Source organism: Limanda limanda, chromosome 11 (assembly GCF_963576545.1).
Source record: "Limanda limanda chromosome 11, fLimLim1.1, whole genome shotgun sequence".
NCBI classification, from domain to species: Eukaryota; Metazoa; Chordata; class Actinopteri; order Pleuronectiformes; family Pleuronectidae; genus Limanda; species Limanda limanda.
In genome coordinates, this window is record NC_083646.1 from 8,509,014 (window position 1) to 8,529,175 (window position 20,162).

Here is a 20,162-nt window from a genome sequence, read left to right on the forward strand (position 1 = left end):
CGATCTGCCTGAACTGCAGCGTATAGCACCTCCACGATAAATGAATATGTTAAGTTTATCTGCATCACTGAACTCCCATGCGTTTCATTGAAATGTACAAACAATGTGTAGAAAATGCTTGATATTTAATTTCCCATAATTCATCTGGAATCGCTGTGAGTTCCTGCCGCGGAGAGGTGGAACAGGGAGGGGGATACGAGAGTGAGCGAAACATCCTCCGCACAGGGACGAGCTTTACATCCCAGCTCAGGTAAACGTTCCTCCACGTCTGCTCCTCCTGCTAGCACGACTCCTTAACCCGGGATAACTCGGTGCCTCCGCAGAGGAGACCGGGTCACACCATCATCAGCTGTCGACTGGGAGCCCGGCTAACGGGGCTAGCTTCCCCTAGCGTAAAGCTAACGTTGAGCTACAACCGCTGCTAGTCGAGTTAGCCGGCATGCTAACGTGTATTGAGCTTATCTATCCGGGGCTAACGACAGAAACGTGACTGATACGTGAGCTCCTCAGTAGCTTTTTTAAAATGCGAATAACGGAGGACGTGTTGTTTAACAGACGAGGTACAGCGACCGGGTTGGTGTATGTGCTATTAGCCGCTAGCTAGCTGTGGGTAACCAAGATGTATTCTGTGAAATAACGAGCTCAGCTAACAGTAACATTGAGTCAGACGGTTCCGGTAAAGTTGCCCGGTTCTGTGTGTGTGTCTGTGTGTGTCTGTGTGTGTGTTTGTCCTGCTGTTAACGAGCAGGGACAGGTACAGAGAAGTTGTCTGACGTTGTCCTCCATGTAATGTGACATCTTTCACAAGTTGCTCATGTTGGATTTCGTGATACGAGGAGATTTAATCAACAGGAAATCATCGATCGTGGTGATTTTTGTTTCACAGACTGTAGCCGCCGCCGCTGACCCATGACTTTCTGACACTGGATTCAGAAACTTCTAGCTCCGGATTTTGTTTCCCCTCCGAACGAGACTAGTGTGGTTCATCGAGAAGAAGCATTGTGTTTTTAAGTGCTTGACAATTATTAGGGTTGTTAACGAGTAGACTGGAGGAATGTACATGCATTTACTTCCAGTCATTAGTGAGATGACAGCTTGTTGTAGAAACATGTCAGGTGTTGTGTTATGATAAACTCACAGATTTGCTCCAGATAGGTTTGAAGATATAGAAACACACTGGCTTCAAATGATTTCAAGATCAAATTGTTCACATCAGTCGATGCAGATGATTATCAGCAATACATGTCATGTGACTTCTGCTCCTGTGTGTAGGATATTTCTTTATGTGCAGAGAATGACAAACACTTGATCAGTCATGTGCGACACCTCCCTGTGTTTGCACAATGCGAAAGCAATGTATCAATATATACATTGAATCTTGGTTATATATCGCCATTGATGACAATTTTATTGCGATAGTAATTTATATTATGTTGCCCAGCCCTAAATACATAAATACTCTGAATATGTTCATATGCATATTATATCCCATCTCTCTGCCTTTTTATGTCTGATGTGAATTGGTTTGTCCTTGAAAAGCGCTCCACAAAAAGCCTATCTTAATTAGAATAAACAAAATATAGCTAATCCAAATTAAGAACAAAAAAAGTCCTTTTAATCATTGATTTTTCTTTTCCTTCAGGCTGTAACCTTTTAAGTGTGCAGTCCTCCTCGCCCAGGAAGGAGAGGCACCAAGGACCATGAGTGAGAATGGCCCTCAAACGGGGGCGTCCATGTACTTTGAGGTGGAGGTGGATCACCTGGAGCGGGACGACGACGACGAAGAAGAAGAAGACGACAAGATCGCTGAGCCTTCGTCGTCATCTGGACGCGTGTACGACCGCACCACAGTGCTCATAGAGCGGGACCCCATCCGGCTGGATGAAGAGGGGGAAGAGGAGCTTCACTGTGCAGGGGATGAAGATAATGTCATCTTCTTAACAGAGGGGGAAGCTGACGAGGATGGCTCTATGGTATTCATGACGGACCCTGATGCCATGTCACAGGGTTATGTGCACCACACCATTTCTGCCGACCAGATCCAGTTCACGATAAATCCCGGCTCGACGCCCATGCCACGCAATATAGAGGGGGCCACTCTCACCCTGCACTCTGAGTGCCCAGAGACAAAGCAGAGAGAGGTAAGACTAAATAAGTACCTCTATTCCAAATGTAAAATATGTGGAACTCCCTCATATTGATGACATTTGAGTGTTCCATTGACAAGATACCTTACTCCTTGAATGCATAGTAAGATGTGCATGAATTGAACGATCTGCACAGGGACACTGTTCCGTTAGGATTGCTCAACACAGTCTGGAAAAAGGAGGTAAATAAGTGAAAAAATCTAAACTGCTTTTACATAGAAATCAATATGATAATTAACAGGAAGTGAGTAGAGAAATGTGAACAATTTAAGAGATTTCGAGTATGGACATGTGCAAACTAAGTAGATAAAGAGTAATCTAGCAATAAAATGAGCCATGATGTATGAAGGTAACCTGATGAAATGTGTTAAATGGCTCCACAGTAAATTAACCTTAGAGCACTGATGGCGCTGGGCAGTGAAGGGAGGAATTGTACAGTCACAGAAGTTCCCCCTGTGGCCTGCACTGGAAAACTCAGTAGGTTTGAGCCTCTGGCTGAACTTGTTCCTCTGGCTAACCAGAACACTGTGTGAAGGATGGAAGATGTTGTCCATGATGGAGAGGAGATTTGACAACATCCTCCTCTTAGCTCGTAAATGCAAAGGGTCCAGCTCCCACCCCCAGGACTGAGCCAGCCCTCTGAATCATTTTGTTGAGACTGTTAATGTCTGTCACCCTCAGGATAATGCCCCAGCAGACCACAGCATTGAAGAAAGTGCTGGCCACCATAGACTAATAAAACATTGTTGCCTGCATGGTGTCACAGATGTTGGTGTACTGGAGCCTGTTCAGAAAAAAGATGCAACTGTTACCCTTCCTGCTTAGAACTCTTGAGTCCTTGGTTCAGTCCAGTTTGCTGTTAAAGTACACAACCCGGATATTACTACTCCTGCACATTCTCCCTCATTTCCCTTCGTGGAAAGAGGAGTAGTGGGAGTCCTGGATCTCCTGAATTCCCACAACACTTCCTTTGTTTTGCTGATGTTGAGCTGGAGGTGGTTCTCTCCATAACCCTGTGCTACTCTGACACATCCTCAGGCTATGTTTTGTGTGATATGTGTAAGATTGTTTAGTCATTACAGCTCAATGGAACTGTAGATGGTTAGTATTATTATTTTTGCTTGGTAGACGGTGAACTGCATTTGCCCTACTCACAACCCACAGTGATCTTTCTGTGGTGAATTTGCCATATTATGAAACCTATCCTAGCCTTATTAGCAGAAATGGTCAGCAAAACCATCTCACAGTAAGTGTGCACTGGTAAAGCCAAATATGAGGCAGGGTGCCAACGTTTGCAGTCCCTTTTCTTATCTGTCGCCAATAACAACCTTCACAAATGGTTTATATTTTCATCAAGACTGCATCATCGACGAAATTGCCCAACACTGCTCAGTTGGTTCTGAGTCATAAGGAAAGGGCCAGATTCATCGTGATGTGTCATATTCCTTCTTTTGAGTGAACATGATTTGTTTACTTGAGATTGAGGTCACAGTGTTCGGTCTTAGTAGAGTATTGTGCCTGGGTCTTAACCCACCAGCCAAAGTATCACTAAAAAGTAAAATGCCGGTTTTTAGTGCTACTGCTGAACATCAAACACTGTGTTTGCTTCGTCTTGGTACGTTCTGTTGGATTGTCTGGATCACTGTTATTGTGCCTGCATTACTGGTTGGTAATGCTTTAGGAATTTCCATGGGGTCAATAAAGTAGACCAGATATTGTAGTATTTCTACTCAGAAGTGCACACCCTAGAAACTAGAAAACACATAAGCAAAGTTAAAGTCCATCTTGTGATTTTGACAAATTTTGAAGTCGCACGTACATATTATTTGCTTTTTGTGGTACATTCATATAAATTCGTAATATGTAGTAAATTGTGGCAGATTAGGATGCTGTTTTCCATTATAAATAGAAAGCGTTGAGCATTAGATAAAATGCCAAAAAGATGTGAAAATGATCAATATATTCTAAAGATAAAATAATAAAATGCTACAAATGGAGTAAATTAAACCACAGAGAATAAAGTTATCAAATAAATTATCAAAAGATCTTTTGTTTTGGTGGTCTCTATGCCTTTCTTAAGTAAACTATGCTGCCAAAGTTTGTCTCGGTCTAAACTGTGGTCTTTTAATATGGAAGTCATCTGAATGGGAAATGTTACAGTTGGAAATTGTAATTATTATTATACCTAAGACCTAAGTGATTGTGGGCTATACAAATAAAACTTGATTGATTGATTGATAAGAAGATTAAGACATTGAGTCACAGGAGTAGTGTCAGCTGAGAATGTAGCTTGTCCTGTCGACAAGCTCTCTCCCTCTTGCTTTGTGTTCAGCACTGAGTTGCGTTTTCGAAGAACAGAATGGACTGCATTTATTCACGTTGCCCCGGGGGTTCAGTGTGAGAGGAGAGCAGGAGACTGCCATACTGCAGATGAGATCGGTGCTGTGAAACACAATTGGCCGGGATGTATTGCACTGGGGGTTAGGCATCATCGCTGTCCTTTGTGCTCACCCGCTTCATGTGCTGACGGGTGGCTGAGTCATTGAGTTGAGGTCCCCTCTGAAAGGTCACATCCACTCAGACTGTCACTTCATTGTATGGCGATGTTGGGTTTTGCTGAGCTGAATTATCAAATGACTTTCTTCTTGGCTTTTCAAAATGAGGCACTAGTTTACTTCCTTATCTTTATTGTGATCTCTTACAGTACCACTGCATTCAGTTCACATTGTTTAAATAATGACCTTGACCTCTTCCTTCAGGTGAAGCGCTACCAGTGCATGTTTGAGGGCTGCACAAGGACGTACAGTACGGCGGGAAACCTGCGGACACACCAGAAGACTCACAGGGGCGAGTACACATTTGTGTGTAATCAACAGGGCTGTGGAAAGGCCTTCCTCACCTCTTACAGTCTCAAGATCCACGTCCGCGTTCACACCAAGGAGAAGCCCTTTGAGTGTGACGTGCAAGGCTGTGAGAAAGCCTTCAACACACTGTACAGGTGAGTCTACCTGCAGCTTTGTTGTTTTATTTCTCCTCTTGGTGTTGTTTTTATGGCGATATAAAGTCACAACACTTTAAAGCTCCGCCATAAAGTGGGTGCCACAACAAGTTATGCTGCTAGACAGAAATATCCATTTCTCATTGTATTTCACAGTTTTATATATGATAGTTTTATGTGGTGGAAGGTTTATTCAGACCCCAGGCACTGTTTTCGATCAGCTTAAAATCCCTCATGTTATTATAAGAAGGAAATCTATTTGGTCAGAGGTGCAAGATACACAGAGTCATAGCACAAAAGTAGAATACAAACTATGAGTCAAAAGAACAATACGAAGAACAAACAGAATTATTTCAGGAAACTGCTCTCTAATCATCCATGTGATCTACAAACAGTGTGAGAACATTGCACAAGTCACTCTGCATTTCTCTAAATGCTGCATTTTTTATTTTACATTGCAATCAGGTTTAATTTTTTTTTTTTGTCAAAGGGATTTGTTTGGTCATCTAATACATTCTATATCTTATTTAAAAATCTGTTAAATCTACTGGCTGAATGATGTGACATTCGTGCAGCGGATAATGAGTATAAAACATGTTCTGGACTACACTAGGCTCAAGAGACAGAGAAAAGGCAACATGTGACACAGTTGATTTCTTGATGGAGTATGACAGCAGCAAACAATGACCACGTTGACTCTGATAGCCCCCTCAAAGCTGTCGCCATCGTCAAAACAAAAACGATCATTTTGCTGTATCTCTCTTTTGCTCAGTGCCAGATCTGTTCTCCGTACAGAGGATCTTCACCTTTTTAGATTTTGCTCCGAGTTCACGTCAGTGCCCTGTGGTCCGTTGCCATGACGACATGTCTGGGGCTTGGCAGAGCCGTGCCACTGGCATCAAGTCCTTGTCAAAGGTTGTTACTTAGGTCAGCAGAGCAGTGGCACACATGGGTGGATTGTCTTTTCAATAACATTACTTTCCCCGTGCCCCCTCCATGCCCACAGATCCTCTTATACAACCACCACCTAGAGAGTGTGTTCTTTGCCCAGGCGTCTCCCCCGTCTGAATTGATTCCGTCGTCATCTTAATGTGCACTCAACTATCTCTTTTTTTTATGCCTTGTCGACATATTAAATTAAGTACAGCAGCAATAAACACATGCTGCTTAAATCCACTGTGTTTTCGCATCGTGGCTAAATGAAACAACCTTGATTGTCTCCGCAGACTAAAAGCACACCAGAGACTTCACACAGGCAAGACTTTCAACTGTGATTCAGAGGGATGCACAAAGTACTTTACCACACTCAGCGACCTGAGGAAGCACATTCGAACGCACACTGGGGAGAAGCCATTCCGGTGAGTATTTCCATTATCACAACAGGATTAACTCACTCCGAGTGGAAGATGACGAAGCAGTGATTTTTATAATGTAGTAAATGTTCACAGGCAGCTCAGTTGTTTGTAGTTGTAAGTGGGGCTTGGCGATAAAACCATAAAGATAATTTTTGCATGATAACATTTCCTCGATGGGAATATAAGACATGGTCGATACAACATCAATAGAACTCATTCCTTCAATGTTTGATAGACAACACAAACAGCCAATGATGAGGAGAATTGCCTCGCACCAAACCAATCATGTGGCTGGAATAGAGATACAGCCACGTTAGGTTAGGTGGACGCACACCGCACAGAGCGTAGGAGTAGCAGCCGGCAGCAGCACACATACTAATGTTTGGGAAACTGCAGCCGTGCACACAAGTACGTCAGGAGTGGGAGCGAGATAAAAGAGAAAATTACAACAGGAAAGGTTCATGAAAACTCAAGAGACAGCATTACCTAAGGAGACACCACAACAATATCGTGATAAGATCCTTTTCCATATCGCCCAGCCCTAATGTAACTTGTTTGTCCACATGAATACAGTTTTTTTACATATTAAAACTTAAGAGATGAGCCAATTTGTCCCATCTTCGATTAAAATATTTATTAATCTGTATGTATGTGATGAGTCACTGTTCTAATAGGAGCATGGCTTCAGTGTAAATGAAGAATCAAATTCTCTGTCTTTTAAATCATCACTGGCTCTTTGCCTTAGGTCTTAATGTGTGTTTTTACCATTTGTGTCCTCAGGTGTGACCATGACGGTTGTGGCAAAGCTTTTGCTGCAAGTCATCACCTAAGAACTCATGTACGGACTCACACAGGTACAGTTCAGGGTTTATTATGTAATCTTGGTTTGTCTTAAGTAGATTGAACAGTTTATTTTTAAGCTATTCTTGTTTTGAATCGTCACCAACACAGAGTTAAAGTTGCTAAGCAAATAGATTTTTGGTATTCTATTCACTAGTCTGTTTATACATGTAGATAAAAGAGCAGAAACATAAAAGGGTGTGTTCATGTGTACTTGGACAAATGACTTCCCCAAAAGTTTGTTACAGCTGAGGTCCAGTTCTTTGCTCAAGTGCTTGTTCAGGGACAGGAGCGGCCGTCTCAATGTCCTACGGAGCAGATAACCGGCTTCTCATATCTGTTAGGGCGGTGTCAAATATGTGTTTTGTTTGTTATGTTCAAATGAGGGAGAGTTGACCTTTGTTTTAAATACTACACATGAAATGGAAACTCATGTCAAAACAAAAGTGAAACAATAGATCCCGTGCTCAGTCATGTAGATGCCGTAAATCAATAAAATTACAAAGAAACAAGTCATAAACTAGTCAATGGATATCGATTGACTGATGCAGAGAAAGTGTCTCAAGTTTTACCCCTGGCTCATTTTTTCTGCCTGACAGTGAAGATCAGCGTGTACGTTTCCTTCTCATTGTGCATTCCTCCCCGCTGTCTCTGTAGGGGAGAAGCCATTCAACTGTCCCACCGACGGCTGTGAGAAGACTTTTAGCAGCCAGTACAGCCTGAAGAGTCACGTCCGGGTCCACGACAAAGGACAGACCTTCAGCGTCACCCTCTCTGAAGTGAGTCACTGCACCGCAACTTGTCATCATCGCACAATTTCATCTCTTGATTTTGCCACATTGCTCTTGTTCTCCGTTTGCAGCCTGAGAGCAACATGACACTATCATTCTTGAATAATATTTAGCTCTCAGTCACATGAGCTCTCATTCACATGACATGGAGCATGTCAGTCAAAAGTTAGAGGGGTTCGCACTACACTGGATTAAGTTATTATCCTTATCGGTTTCTTTTGTCGTCATTAATCAAATAGTTTACCTTGTTTGCTAAACTGGTGATTTTTAATCTAGTCTTTTATAGCGACTTACAGTAAGTGTTGCAGTTTCACTCCTGGCTTGTTTGCATGACTCAGCACTTGAGTGCAGCAGTGGCAACTTTAATTAGGAACTTTTCATCTCTTTAATTACAGGATGCAAATCACTCGCTGTGCCTCAGTGACTTGAGCCTCATCTCTACAGACTCTGATCTACGAGAGAACATCCATAATGTAAGTGTGGCCTTTGCTTCAGGATTGAAGATGTACAGCAACTGTCAAGATAGAGATGTTCACAGATGTCAATTGTGTGAATGTTTTTTGTCATCTTAACTCAGCTTTCATTTTGTGCAATTAGAAAAACAAGTTTCTGGCTGTTATAATACTCTGTAGTTTTTTAATGTATTTATTCAATCTTTTCCTAATTTTAATGTTTTTACAGGCTCAAAATTTGGACCTTAACAATGTGACACCCGTGAAAATCTTTGAGCTCATGTTCCAGAGTCCTGAAAATAGTGTCAGCCAAGACGATGCCCATCACAATGGTAAGAGCATTTAAAAATCCTGTCAGTTAAAATGACATCAAAGGTGCTTGTTCTGATGGAGTTTTTATTTCCTTCCTCAGAGAGCCTTGGCGAAACGGGAGGGAACGATGCCTCCACTCTCATCTCTTTCACTATCACTCCTACGTCCTCATCGTCCTGTTCCCACACAGCTTGTGACATGGACGCTTTTTCCCTGCTCAGCAAGAGCACTTTCTCTCACGCCTCCACCTCTGCATCTGTCACCGCTTCTGTCGCCTCCACCAAACCTTTCATGCAACTAACCGGGCCTCAGCAGGTCTCAGACGTGCCCGCTCAGGCTTCTGGCCCAGCACCAAGCCCGGCCCCCTCGCAGCACTTCATGACACTGCAACCCACATTCCTGCAGACGGACAGCGCCACCCAGACCACTCCCCAACCACCGCCCGACCCTGCTCCGCCTGCAGCAGCTCCAGCACTGACCACCACCACTATACCAGGCACTGCTGCTGCGTCTGTTGTTGCAGCCACCACAACAGACGCTTTAGCACCTGTGGCTCAACCTGTGCCTTTGGCCAACAACCCTGTCCCCAGCTCGGTCCCTAGTCTCGCTCCCGCCCCAGCCACCATCACCATAGCACCCACGCAGAACCTGCTGCAGCCCAGCTTGGTCATGTCTGACGAGAACCTCCAGTGGATCCTGAGCAGTGCTGCCAGTAGCCAGCAGAACCCAGAATCTGTGAGTAATGCTCCCACACTGTTTACGTGTGGTGACTTGATCTGTCCAAGTCTTCATTTTGTGATGCATTATCCAGTTAAGAAACACTCTTTTTTGCATTGGAGTGAATATTACAGATATTTTGAAATCTGATTTCTGATCTAAATTTGTTTGAGGATTACCAAACTACCGTCAGTAATTAAGCAAATGATTAATTTAGCATAATATTCCTAGTCACATTCCTTTGATACAGCCGGAAACAACTTCATGAATCTGTAATGTTTCCCCAGCTTTTTTTAATCTGCTTGAATTTATGTTTGTTCACAGTCACAAAAAGGAGCTCCAAAAGTGGAAAAGGTTTTCTTCACTACAGCCATACCAGTTGGAGGAAGTGCTGGTAAGTGCAGTGAACTATTAAGATACTGACTTTTATGTATAACTTTCATACAAGCTAAATCTAACATTTGTTTTAGCATTTAGGTTAATGATTGGTTAGTGAATATTTTCTATTAATGATTTATTTAAAAAAAAAATCATAAATGATCAGGAGGAATCTGAATTTCCCACATGTCAAGAGTCTTTCAATGTTGTCAAACATCCAGTAATATTAAATTTAAAAATTTTAAAATATAAAAAAGCTCACACATCAGAAAAAGTTGAACTCTGAGAATGTTTGAAATTTTCTAACTGATTAACTAAATGTAATTCCGACTGATCAACAAATCAATTAATCAACTTATTGTTTTGTTTTTTTGTCCTTAATGTCTTCTTCATAAAGAGTTATGCATGAGAAGTGTATCTTCACAAAAAGTGACCAACTGTCAGAGTACATGTGGCAATTAGCCAACAACTGATTTCTCCTACTAATCAGTTATCACCTCCGGATTTTGACCTAAACTTTTTATGAATCTAAATATTTTCTTTTGCAGTAGATTTGGAAGGTAAATGAATTGTCATCAACCATCTGTGAACGTTTCTCTTCATCTGTCTCAGGTAACTCAGTCCAACAGATCGGCCTCAGCCTGCCCGTCATCATCATCAAACAGGAGGAATCCTGCCAGTGCCAATGTGCCTGCAGGGACGCTGCTAAAGAGAAGAGTTCAAAGAGTGCCTCCTCCATCGTTTCAGCCCCAGCGCCGCAGCAAGCACCAGAGCCCCCTCCTCCCCCACTACCACAGCCCCCAGAGCCTCCCAGCCTTCCATCTCCGTCGTCCTGTCTCCCCACGTCTTCCTCCACGGCAGGTGAGCTGAGCCTGGAGGCCGCCCCTTCTTCTTCTTCTCCGTCGTCCTCAGCTCAGACTTTCTCCACGTCCAACCCTCCCTCGGCTGAAGGTCTGAGCAGCATGGACGTCTCGGACTTCCTCTCCCTGCAGAGCCCTGGGACAACTGCCAACATTGAGGCTCTGCTGCTGGTCACGGATGAATTCAACATGGCCACTGAGGGCAATCCTTAAAAGAGCTGCCTTCTGAGTCTGGCACCATGTGTTTGTCTGTTTCACCCACTTATCCACAGCCACCGATTCCACCCACACCTCGGTGACGCCTTGTCGTTCTCCTGATACAGCGTGTGCTTGGAGCCCCTGTACCTGCAGTGCATTCTGTTCTGTGTGGCATTGTGCAACATGTATACACAAACTCTGACGACCTGAGACATTGCAGTAGTTGCGTTTTTAGAAACAGGATTAGTTTGCTTATTGAGATTTAGCAACGTTATTGCTAATTAATGCAGGGAAAAAGCAGTAGATCCTTTGTTTAAAAGACATAATCAAACTGTATATAATAACCCTGAGTGTTGTCCAAGCACTGATAACTGAAGAGTTCCAGTTTTCTGGCTCCAAGGTCTCACGCCTGAGCAGGAAAACAAACGTGTCTGTATATCCTTGTACTGTACTACAGGTCCCTAACAAACGCTTAAAGCTGGTTTGCAACTGACCAGAATGCACTGTATGTTAGAAGAGATTGCTATAATTTTATCAAGCATTGCTCCCAGCAGGAATTTGAAGGGGTCGCCCACGCGGTCCCACATATGGCCGTCAAACGAGATGAAGTGATTTCCTCAGTATTTTGGTTTTCTAGGCAGACCAGTGTAGTCCAGAAAAATGTGTTGATTCTTTCCTTCTTGTTCTGACAGATGTTCACTAACTGAGGTAAGAACCTGTGATCAGTCTCTTTGAGTGAAATCAACACGTCAATAAGTCGCCTATAACTTAAAATTAATTTAAATTTGTACATGTTAATTTATTTAAATGCTTGATTCTTTCATGATACATGTAATACCATTGTTTTCAAGATAGCAGAAAAATCTATTAATTTATTTCAATCATTTGTTGTGTTTTTAAGTTGAAAATGTTTGTTACTGAATTGTCTTTTCCTTTTGATGAACGTAATGGGTTTCGCTAAAAGCAAGTTGTCGAGGAAAGAGGCAGCGACGGTCGATGCAGAGCGAAGCAAATGAATCCTCTAGGATCTGCTTGTTTGCAGAAGTTGTCCACAATGAAAACAGTAACAGTCTACTGTCGACATCCCGTGTTTTAAAGGGCTGTGGCCCTCTCAGGGATGCATCAAGTCATAACTGATCCTAGTTCCCTTGATTTGTCGCTCAAACGTGCGTTTCTCTTTACCTGATGCCCCCCCCACCACACACACACACACACACACACGCTTGCAGTGGCCCAACGTTTTTTGCTGCACTCTTCCCTGTTTATTGCACACTGACTTGTAAAGTGAGTTATCCGACAGCTCTCGTGAGCTGAGGTGCAGCACCACTACAGACTTTTTTTGTACACAGCTGCTGTAAAGTAGCATTTGAAAAGATGGTGTCCTGGCGACAGTGTATATATGGTACATTTTAGTGTAAACATCTTTGAGAAACTTGTAGATTATTCTAGAATTTGTATTTTTGTATAGACTTTTGAATTACTAATGTATTCCCTCTAACGTTGCCCCCCCAATCCCCCCTCATTCACATTCACGCAGAACATTGTGTTTGCTGTAGTTTTACAAGCAGCTGGGTTTCTGTACAGTCCCCATTGTAACAAGACTATATATGTAACACAGCCCCCTGCTTAGAGTATAATTTAACAGTATTGCTTCACATGGGACATAATGCAATGATGATAGAGCAAAGGCATTGTGCCCTGTATACTGAGTGTAGAGCTACTTGGCCTTACAACATTAACCGTTCTCTTTGCCTTGACAGTCTGACATTGATAAGACACGCTCATCTTCACCAGGTCTCAGGGGCCTTGCATCCACCGGGAGATTCCACGAAGGCAAAAACCCTGAGACAGAAAACTTGTGATTCGTATCGTGTTCCAGTTGTAATGTTGTGGATATGCAGCATTTAAAAAAGATTATATACACACACACACGGCTACACAACAGGTGCAGGTGATGTGATTCTACGTTTTAGTTCCAGGTTGTAAGATCAAAACCGACATGTTATTTATACCTGGCTTTTTTGTTGCTTCCCTGTAATTTGCAGGAGAGGAGCTTTCCCCTGATTCATCTGTTAAATGTGTTTCTTAAAAGATCATGTGCTCTGAACCATTCCAAATATGCAGTATTTGATATCAGGAGCGTCAAAATCTGAAGTTTGCTCCGTTAGATAATGAAATGTTATAGTTTACACACCATTCTCCCCGTCAAGGCACTTAATGACATTACTGCCAAGAGTTCAGCTCATACCATCAACACATCCTTAACCATGCATACTGTCAGTGAACACAACTATGCAAACTAAGTGGCATTCGCAAGTTTAATCACCGACTCCTAAAGTTGATATATTCCCCCCACCACGGCATATTCGGCTCAAACCTGATATGAAGAATTCAGTGGCAAAAGTTGTCTTTCCAATGTTGACATATTGACGCATGCTACTCCATTATACTTCATTTCACCTTTGGAGTGGTATGAATATGGACTTTGTAACTTGTGTAGTTCAAGTTGACACAGTTAAAACCTTCTTGTGCCGTTTTTTCCTCTTATGTATCTGGTTTAAAAACCAAACTGGATTTGTTTGATGGAGCTCCTCGTGTAGGAATGATTCTGTTTTAAGAATTGTTTTGGTTTTTTGGGGGTCAAATGTAAGCAGCTTTTCCTCGTTTTACTTTCACACTTTATGGGTACATGTTTCTTTCAGGCTCACTCCATTTTTATGGAATCATCTCAGCCTTTCACACGTTTCAACGTTGACTGTTGGCTCATCCTCACAGAGAAAAGTCAAACTTGCAGCTGTAGACGAGGTTGATGTCAGCAAACCGCTGATGATGACATTTGTTTGGAAGCAGATAGTTTGTTCACAAATGTAAAGCCAGTATGTTTGTCGTTTTTCTTTTTTTGGAAACTGATCCAACTTAACAAATGGCAATATTTACAAAACGGGAGAGAGGAAACGATATGCTTCCAAAGGAATGTCTTGACACCCAAAGAGTGAAGAATCGGGAAGGATTTGTATTTTTTTAAAAGAATGTATAATGTGAAAATGTTTGCTTATGCTTGTTTCGTATAAAGTAATATGATAACTTTCTGAATTGAGAGCAATATAATACTAATAAAACCTTATCCTTGTCACTGTACTTTTTCAGTTTATTATAATTACATCAGAAGCATGCTTTTCCTCTTCTGGTCACTTCTGCGATGGCAAGGTCACATCCTGGAGAGATTTCCTCTGTGGGAAATAACTGGTTAATATACAAAATCTGCATGATGTGTGAGTAAAGTGGTTTTCAGGGTGAAAAACAAGCCCTCACCACGAGAACCTCACTGAGATCCTTCAGGTCGTTCAGGACCCTCTCACACATGGTTATCCCCTCAGACAAAGCCCCCAGTCTGTTGTTGACCTCCTCCCGCTGCTGAAGAGGAGAAGTCACCAGTTACTTTGGTCATCAATGCAAAGATTAAAGCTTCAGAGTGAAACTGACCTGTTTGACAGTTGATTCGTCATCTTCAGGCCTCACAGTGGGTTTCTCTCCTCCAGAGTCTGTAAATGTTTCACACAGACACTTCCAGTAACGTTGAAAAATGTCAGAAGTATACTGATAAATGTATTATTTGTTACCTGTGTCAGACACCATGACAACAGACATGTTGGTTCAGTAAACACGTTTCCTCACTGTGTGTGTCTTTAAGCAGGCGCTCACAGGTGAAGTCAGTCTGTCTAATGAATGAGGGCGGGTCACTACATTTATGTCAATGTGCACAAAATGTCTACAGGAGGTGTTGAACGAATATCAGAGCATGCTTTTAGAGATAATACATCATCTTTCAAGAACAACACAGAGTCGCTAAGGAGAGTATATTTAAGTCCCACACCTTTATTAAACACAGAGATCTCTGGTTCAGATTACTCCATCAATGAAATCCAAGAAAACTGTTTGAATATATCCAAGAGACTGAAGGTGACAAGGCTTATAGATTCTTCTGGAGTTGATCTAAAATAGTTTTTAATTCATATTATTGTTATTGTTAATAGTGGTCGTATTAGCAGAAGTAGCAGTAGTCTGAGTATAATTCGTATTGTTATTATAATAACTTGTAGTATTCGTATTAGTAGCAGAAGTCTTCTTCGTCTTCTATTATTGTTAGTATTTATCATTTGTCATAATTAATTAATTGATTTTTCGCTCTTTTCCCCGGTGTGCTGCTGGCCCTTTAAGAAACGTGTCGTCATTACTTTGGGGGCGTAACCCGGAAGTCTTCGTCATTTGATCGGTCAACACGCTGCTGGTGCATGAAGCGACTCATCCTCCCTGTAGGTGTGTGTGTGTGTTATGAAGAGTGTGTTTCATGAAGTGTGTGTTTCATGAAGAGTGTGTGTAGCGTCGCTGTGGATCTGATCGGACCCGGAGCTCGTCGCCTCGGAGCGGACATGTGCAAAGAGCTGAGGACCAAAGTGCTGCGGTTCCTTCCGCCGACCCCCAGCGGGCCCACGGTCCACCAGGACCAGGCAGGTGAGTGGGTCACAGCTGGAGAACCTTGGAGAACCATAGAGAACACGTGGCTCCCTCTGTGTGTACATCTGCTGGAGTCAGCATTACAGGGTGTTGCATCAGATTCCTGCTTTTCCTGTTGTGATGTGGACCTGCCCAGTGTTCATTTAAAAGTGTCATCCACTCATATAACGTCAGAGTCTATTATGACAGTAAAGGTCACATCATAATAATTACAACAATCAACGTGATACATTTTAGATTAGTCACAAGGGACTTTACAAGTTAAAAATGACAATGAAAGACAAACAATAAGAAACTATGTGAAAGCATCACACAGCAAAAGAGCTCAGACACAAATGGAAACAATTTACAGGTGAGAGAAGTCCCAAAACAAGATAAGATAAAACATAGGTAAGATGATTAAAATAGAGGTTATCAGAATATGTATACTTGGTAAACACAGCTGACACTATGGGCATCAAGGTTACTACACTGGATTTATAGTATTAGGTGTCACTTTATGTTCAGTGTTCAGTAATTAGATTCATCCACAGTTGATCTTTAATAAGTGTATTTCGGTTAAGAGAAAAAGAATAAAGTGGATTAATAAACCAGATTTAGGGTTGATTATACTTTTCCAAACAGTTTGTCATGGCCAGATAAGGGACTCGTGTGTCATTACAGACCAACTTATATTTAGATGTTTAATATATGAACAAACATCAGTAACTGCCTCTTTATTCTAGCCGGTGGATGGAGCCATTAAGGGACCGTCCATCCTGTTCTCTCTCTTCACGTTTGGTACAAACATCCACTCGGTCTCAAGGATGCACTGATTAGATTCCGGTGGCTGAAGGTCGCGGTGATCTCATATGAATCTGGAAATTAAATCATGTTTCCAGACACTGTACTGACTGGGGGAGGTTTACAACTGCAGTGCTGTGTTTCCAGTTCCACTCTGCGTCATCATACTTCTCTCCGCTGTGGGTGGGGCCTCGTTGACCCTCGTTACCTCTGACCTGCAGATGGTGCCGACATCCTGAGGTGCACGGCGGAGGCCCTGAAGGAGGGTCACGTTGTCGGCGTGCCCACAGACACCATCTATGGCCTGGCGTGTCTGGCTCAAAACTCCGACGCTGTCCGGAAAACGTACGACGTGAAGGGGAGGAACGGACACAAGCCGCTGGCCATCTGCGTGGGAGAAATCCAGGACATCTACAAGTGAGTGAGAGGAAGACGCTGGTCTGGGTCCATTGTGTTGTTTGATGGATGGGGGAGAGTCAACACTAGGGGTGGGAATTGGCAAAAATGTGACAATTCAATAGTATTGCGATATTTGGGCCACGATTCAATAGTATTGTGATTCTGAGATACTGCAAGTATTGCGATTCGATTCTGAGATATATTGCGATTCATGTCCCCCATATTATTCAAAGGCATTACAAAAAATGAGGAAAATAAGACTGCTCAACTCACTTCAAATGTCACATTTAATTCTGTGAACAACATTGTCTTCTACACATTAGCTGAAGTGCAAAAACTTTGTCCTTGAACATTCAGGACACAGGACCTTTGTAATTATTTTCTGAATAGGAGACCTCTCACATGAACACTGAGCTCAATCATATAAATAAGAGTAACCTAGAGCTTCAATGTCATGACCCAAAATGTTAAATTAATTTGGGAATATCGGCATTTTTGTTCAGAAAAAGGAGTTGGTCAACATGCTCAGATGTTAAAGTTCCTCTGGGCCGTTACTATATCTCCTGCAGTGGAGAACATCCTTTCCGCATACACACTAGGTATCTTTTAAACTCTGAAACTCTCCTCGTCATGCTTTGCCAGCCAGGGGCTGTTACGTATATAATTGTAAATAAATATTAAAAAATATTTATTTTTTTTAAATATTGCAATACTTTGTGCTACAGTATCGATATAATCGCGGGCGCAAATTATCACGATACTGAACAGAATCGATTTTTTTCCCCCACCACTAGTCAACACTGAGATCTGTCTTTGCTATTCCAAAAATCAGTGGAGGTTATTTCAGCTCCTGACTCAGAGCATCACAAGAGTTGAATCCACAGCTCAGCGTGATCGTGTTTTCATGTGTTATCAGGTACTGTAAGGTGAACGTGAAGGAGGAGCTGTTAGGTGACCTGCTGCCCGGTCCCGTCACTCTGGTGTTCGAAAGGTCGGACCTACTCAACACGGATCTCAACCCCTTCACCTCAGTAGGTTCACTCCCCGAAGTGGATCCTTGGGAAAATAAGTCACCAAATTATGAATTAATAAATATCTATTATCCCTCAGCTTGTTGGCGTGCGTATCCCAGACCACTCCTTCATGAGGCGTCTCTGCCAGATGTGTGGGGAACCACTGGCGCTCACCAGTGCCAACATCAGCGCACACAGCAGCACTCTGGAAGTACAAGTAAGTGGAACCGATGCAGGAAGGAAACATTAGTAAGTAAGAAGGGAGATGCTTTTACGTTCATAACAAGTTTCAATGTTTCCCAGCATCAAACTTCAGGTTGGAAGTACGCTTCTCTTCAGTTTTATTCTGTCTTTATCTTGACTGCTGCCATGTTTTGCTTCTGAAGGAGTTCCAGGAGCTTTGGCCCAAACTCGCAGTTGTGGTGGATGGTGGACCAATCACAGACCAGAGCCGCCTGGGATCAACGGTGGTCGACCTGTCGGTGCTCGGCAAATATCACATCATCAGGCCTGGCTGGTGAGTTCATGCTGCCACCCTACATGTCAAGTTTTCACAACCTGCAGTGACACAAGACTTTAATTTTCACATCTCAGAATCATATCCAACCAAGTGACGATACCCACAAGATTATTTAAACATAAGTAAAAGTTGAGCAAAGGAAAACCACTTAATTACGTATTAATTATTACACACTTTCCCTTTAATAGTTTGACCTCTGCAACCAGGTGACCCTTAATGCAAAGTAAATGGATTTAACGTGAAAACTAAACGGTCAAGTTACATTCCGCTGCAGCTAAATTGCACATGAGGATGTGATGTGAAGATTCAGATTTCAGTTTTGAAAAACAGCAGAGCGATTGCTAAATTTAAAAGTGCACCAGACCAATGATGCATACTGTATGTGATGGCTCATCAGTAGAGGGAGTTCTCCATTTACACACTCACAGCGGCTGCGTTACTATTGGCTGATGGTGCAGTTTTATTTACAGGGTGAATTTTTTTCCATCACAAAAAGGTTTCAAACCCCTCGGGAAGAAAATTCAAGTGTGTATTAAAAGTGGGATTTAATTTACGTCAAAGCAAAAATGGCCAACAAACCTCTTCATCGTCAGTTCACTGGCTGTTAAATTCACTCTGGTTGCTTTGCATGATTACCGTCGCTCTCAAGGTGGAAGCTTATTCTCCTGAATAGAGACTTAGAAGAAACTGTCTATAAATCATCACAATGAGGACGAGCCTCCCATGAATCTCCTGGAAACTTGCAAACAAAACATTGTTTTCAAGAGTCTGAGCAGAGACAGAAGATGTAAATTCTCTGACCACTGAAGGTTCCCCCGGGGATGATTTATTAAAACGTGGCTGCAGTTTACGACACAAATGAGTGATGAAGTGTCACAGGGAGTCAGTGTAACGTTTCGTGTTTGTTCTCTATGTCGTGACTCAGCTTTCCCTTAAAATCCCCCCTCACTTAATCGGAGGGAGCCTCGCTACATTAAACAGGACATGTCTAATTGTGTTTTTCAGCGCCCTTTCGTCTACGCTTGATGTGCTGGAGCGCAAACACGGACTGTCAGCGGACTCGGACAAATGACCTCTGAACTCTCAACACTCCACAACACGGGCTGAGACGCACAATTAGCTCTGACCTCGGGGCTTCCTTGTATTTTTGTGTTCACACAGAAGAACGAGAGACTAATACTCAGGAACGAGTCGAGTCTTAAAAGACGGACGGCCGAAGTTGTTCTGGTGGCGGATTTAAGGTCTGGGGTTTTTCTTTTGATGCTTTACCATGTGCCGACTATCACATTATGTGTCTAAGTTATCAATCATTTATTTAGAAGAATGCAGGTCAGCTACGTTTGGGAATTTCTATGCATAAATATACAATGTCATCTTTTTGTACTGTCGTGGCAACGCTTAGAATACAGTGGTTTGAATCAATATTATATATTTATTTTGATAACGGTCAGAAGTGTGATCTTCGATTGTATTTAAAGATGTTTGACACGTCTCCGCTTCCTCCCACTGTCGAGAAATGAAGCCAAAATATCCTGGAGCTGAAGCTGCCATCTCACACTATACATCATTTGGAGTCTGAGCAGTAGTGATATCAAGTCTCAGCTGTCAATCAAATGTTGACCCCAGTTTTACAGCATCACATATCATTTTGTTTTTATTTACATCAGTGTGATAAGAGCCGAAAAGGACAGAATCCTTCTTAAAGAAAAATTTGTTTTAATTATAATATTTCGGCCCATCCACTAAAATGGAGGAGGTGTGGTTTAGGACCTATATTGCAGCCAGCCACCAGGGGGCGATGAAGGTGCTTCGGCTTCACTTTTGGGAGCTGTCATGTCATCCATCTTCATTTACAGTGTATGGATGTGACGGGCGCCCAACATG

General features: G+C 42.4%; 2 protein-coding genes across 2 annotated transcripts; both read left to right on the forward strand.

The window, feature by feature from the left end:
- The first annotated feature begins 184 nt into the window (after positions 1–184).
- On the forward strand, positions 185–14,186 carry mtf1 (metal-regulatory transcription factor 1). The gene is made up of 11 exons (XM_061081973.1): positions 185–250; positions 1,643–2,141; positions 4,907–5,145; positions 6,372–6,503; positions 7,281–7,354; positions 7,998–8,119; positions 8,527–8,604; positions 8,813–8,915; positions 8,996–9,630; positions 9,937–10,006; positions 10,603–14,186. The coding sequence occupies exons 2-11, from the start codon at positions 1,701–1,703 to the stop codon at positions 11,061–11,063; spliced, it is 2,355 nt and encodes a 784-aa protein (XP_060937956.1). The 5' UTR covers positions 185–250; positions 1,643–1,700; the 3' UTR covers positions 11,064–14,186.
- Positions 14,187–15,326: 1,140 nt separating this feature from the next.
- Positions 15,327–19,669, forward strand: yrdc (yrdC N(6)-threonylcarbamoyltransferase domain containing). The gene is made up of 6 exons (XM_061081372.1): positions 15,327–15,560; positions 16,568–16,763; positions 17,662–17,776; positions 17,856–17,975; positions 18,145–18,275; positions 19,284–19,669. The coding sequence occupies exons 1-6, from the start codon at positions 15,413–15,415 to the stop codon at positions 19,348–19,350; spliced, it is 777 nt and encodes a 258-aa protein (XP_060937355.1). The 5' UTR covers positions 15,327–15,412; the 3' UTR covers positions 19,351–19,669.
- Positions 19,670–20,162: the final 493 nt, after the last annotated feature.

What these genes read in the sequence shown, in the direction of transcription:
- mtf1 (XM_061081973.1), top strand. Translation starts at nt 1,701, where the DNA reads ATGAGTGAGAATGGCCCTCAAACGGGGGCGTCCATGTACTTTGAGGTG. An exon ending in CAGAGACAAAGCAGAGAGAG is followed by an intron (nt 2,142 to 4,906) that starts GTAAGACTAAAT and finishes CTCTTCCTTCAG; the next exon opens with GTGAAGCGCTACCAGTGCAT. An exon ending in GCCAGCAGAACCCAGAATCT is followed by an intron (nt 9,631 to 9,936) that starts GTGAGTAATGCT and finishes GTTTGTTCACAG; the next exon opens with TCACAAAAAGGAGCTCCAAA.
- yrdc (XM_061081372.1), top strand. Translation starts at nt 15,413, where the DNA reads ATGAAGAGTGTGTGTAGCGTCGCTGTGGATCTGATCGGACCCGGAGCT. An exon ending in ATCTCAACCCCTTCACCTCA is followed by an intron (nt 17,777 to 17,855) that starts GTAGGTTCACTC and finishes ATTATCCCTCAG; the next exon opens with CTTGTTGGCGTGCGTATCCC. An exon ending in CACATCATCAGGCCTGGCTG is followed by an intron (nt 18,276 to 19,283) that starts GTGAGTTCATGC and finishes TGTGTTTTTCAG; the next exon opens with CGCCCTTTCGTCTACGCTTG.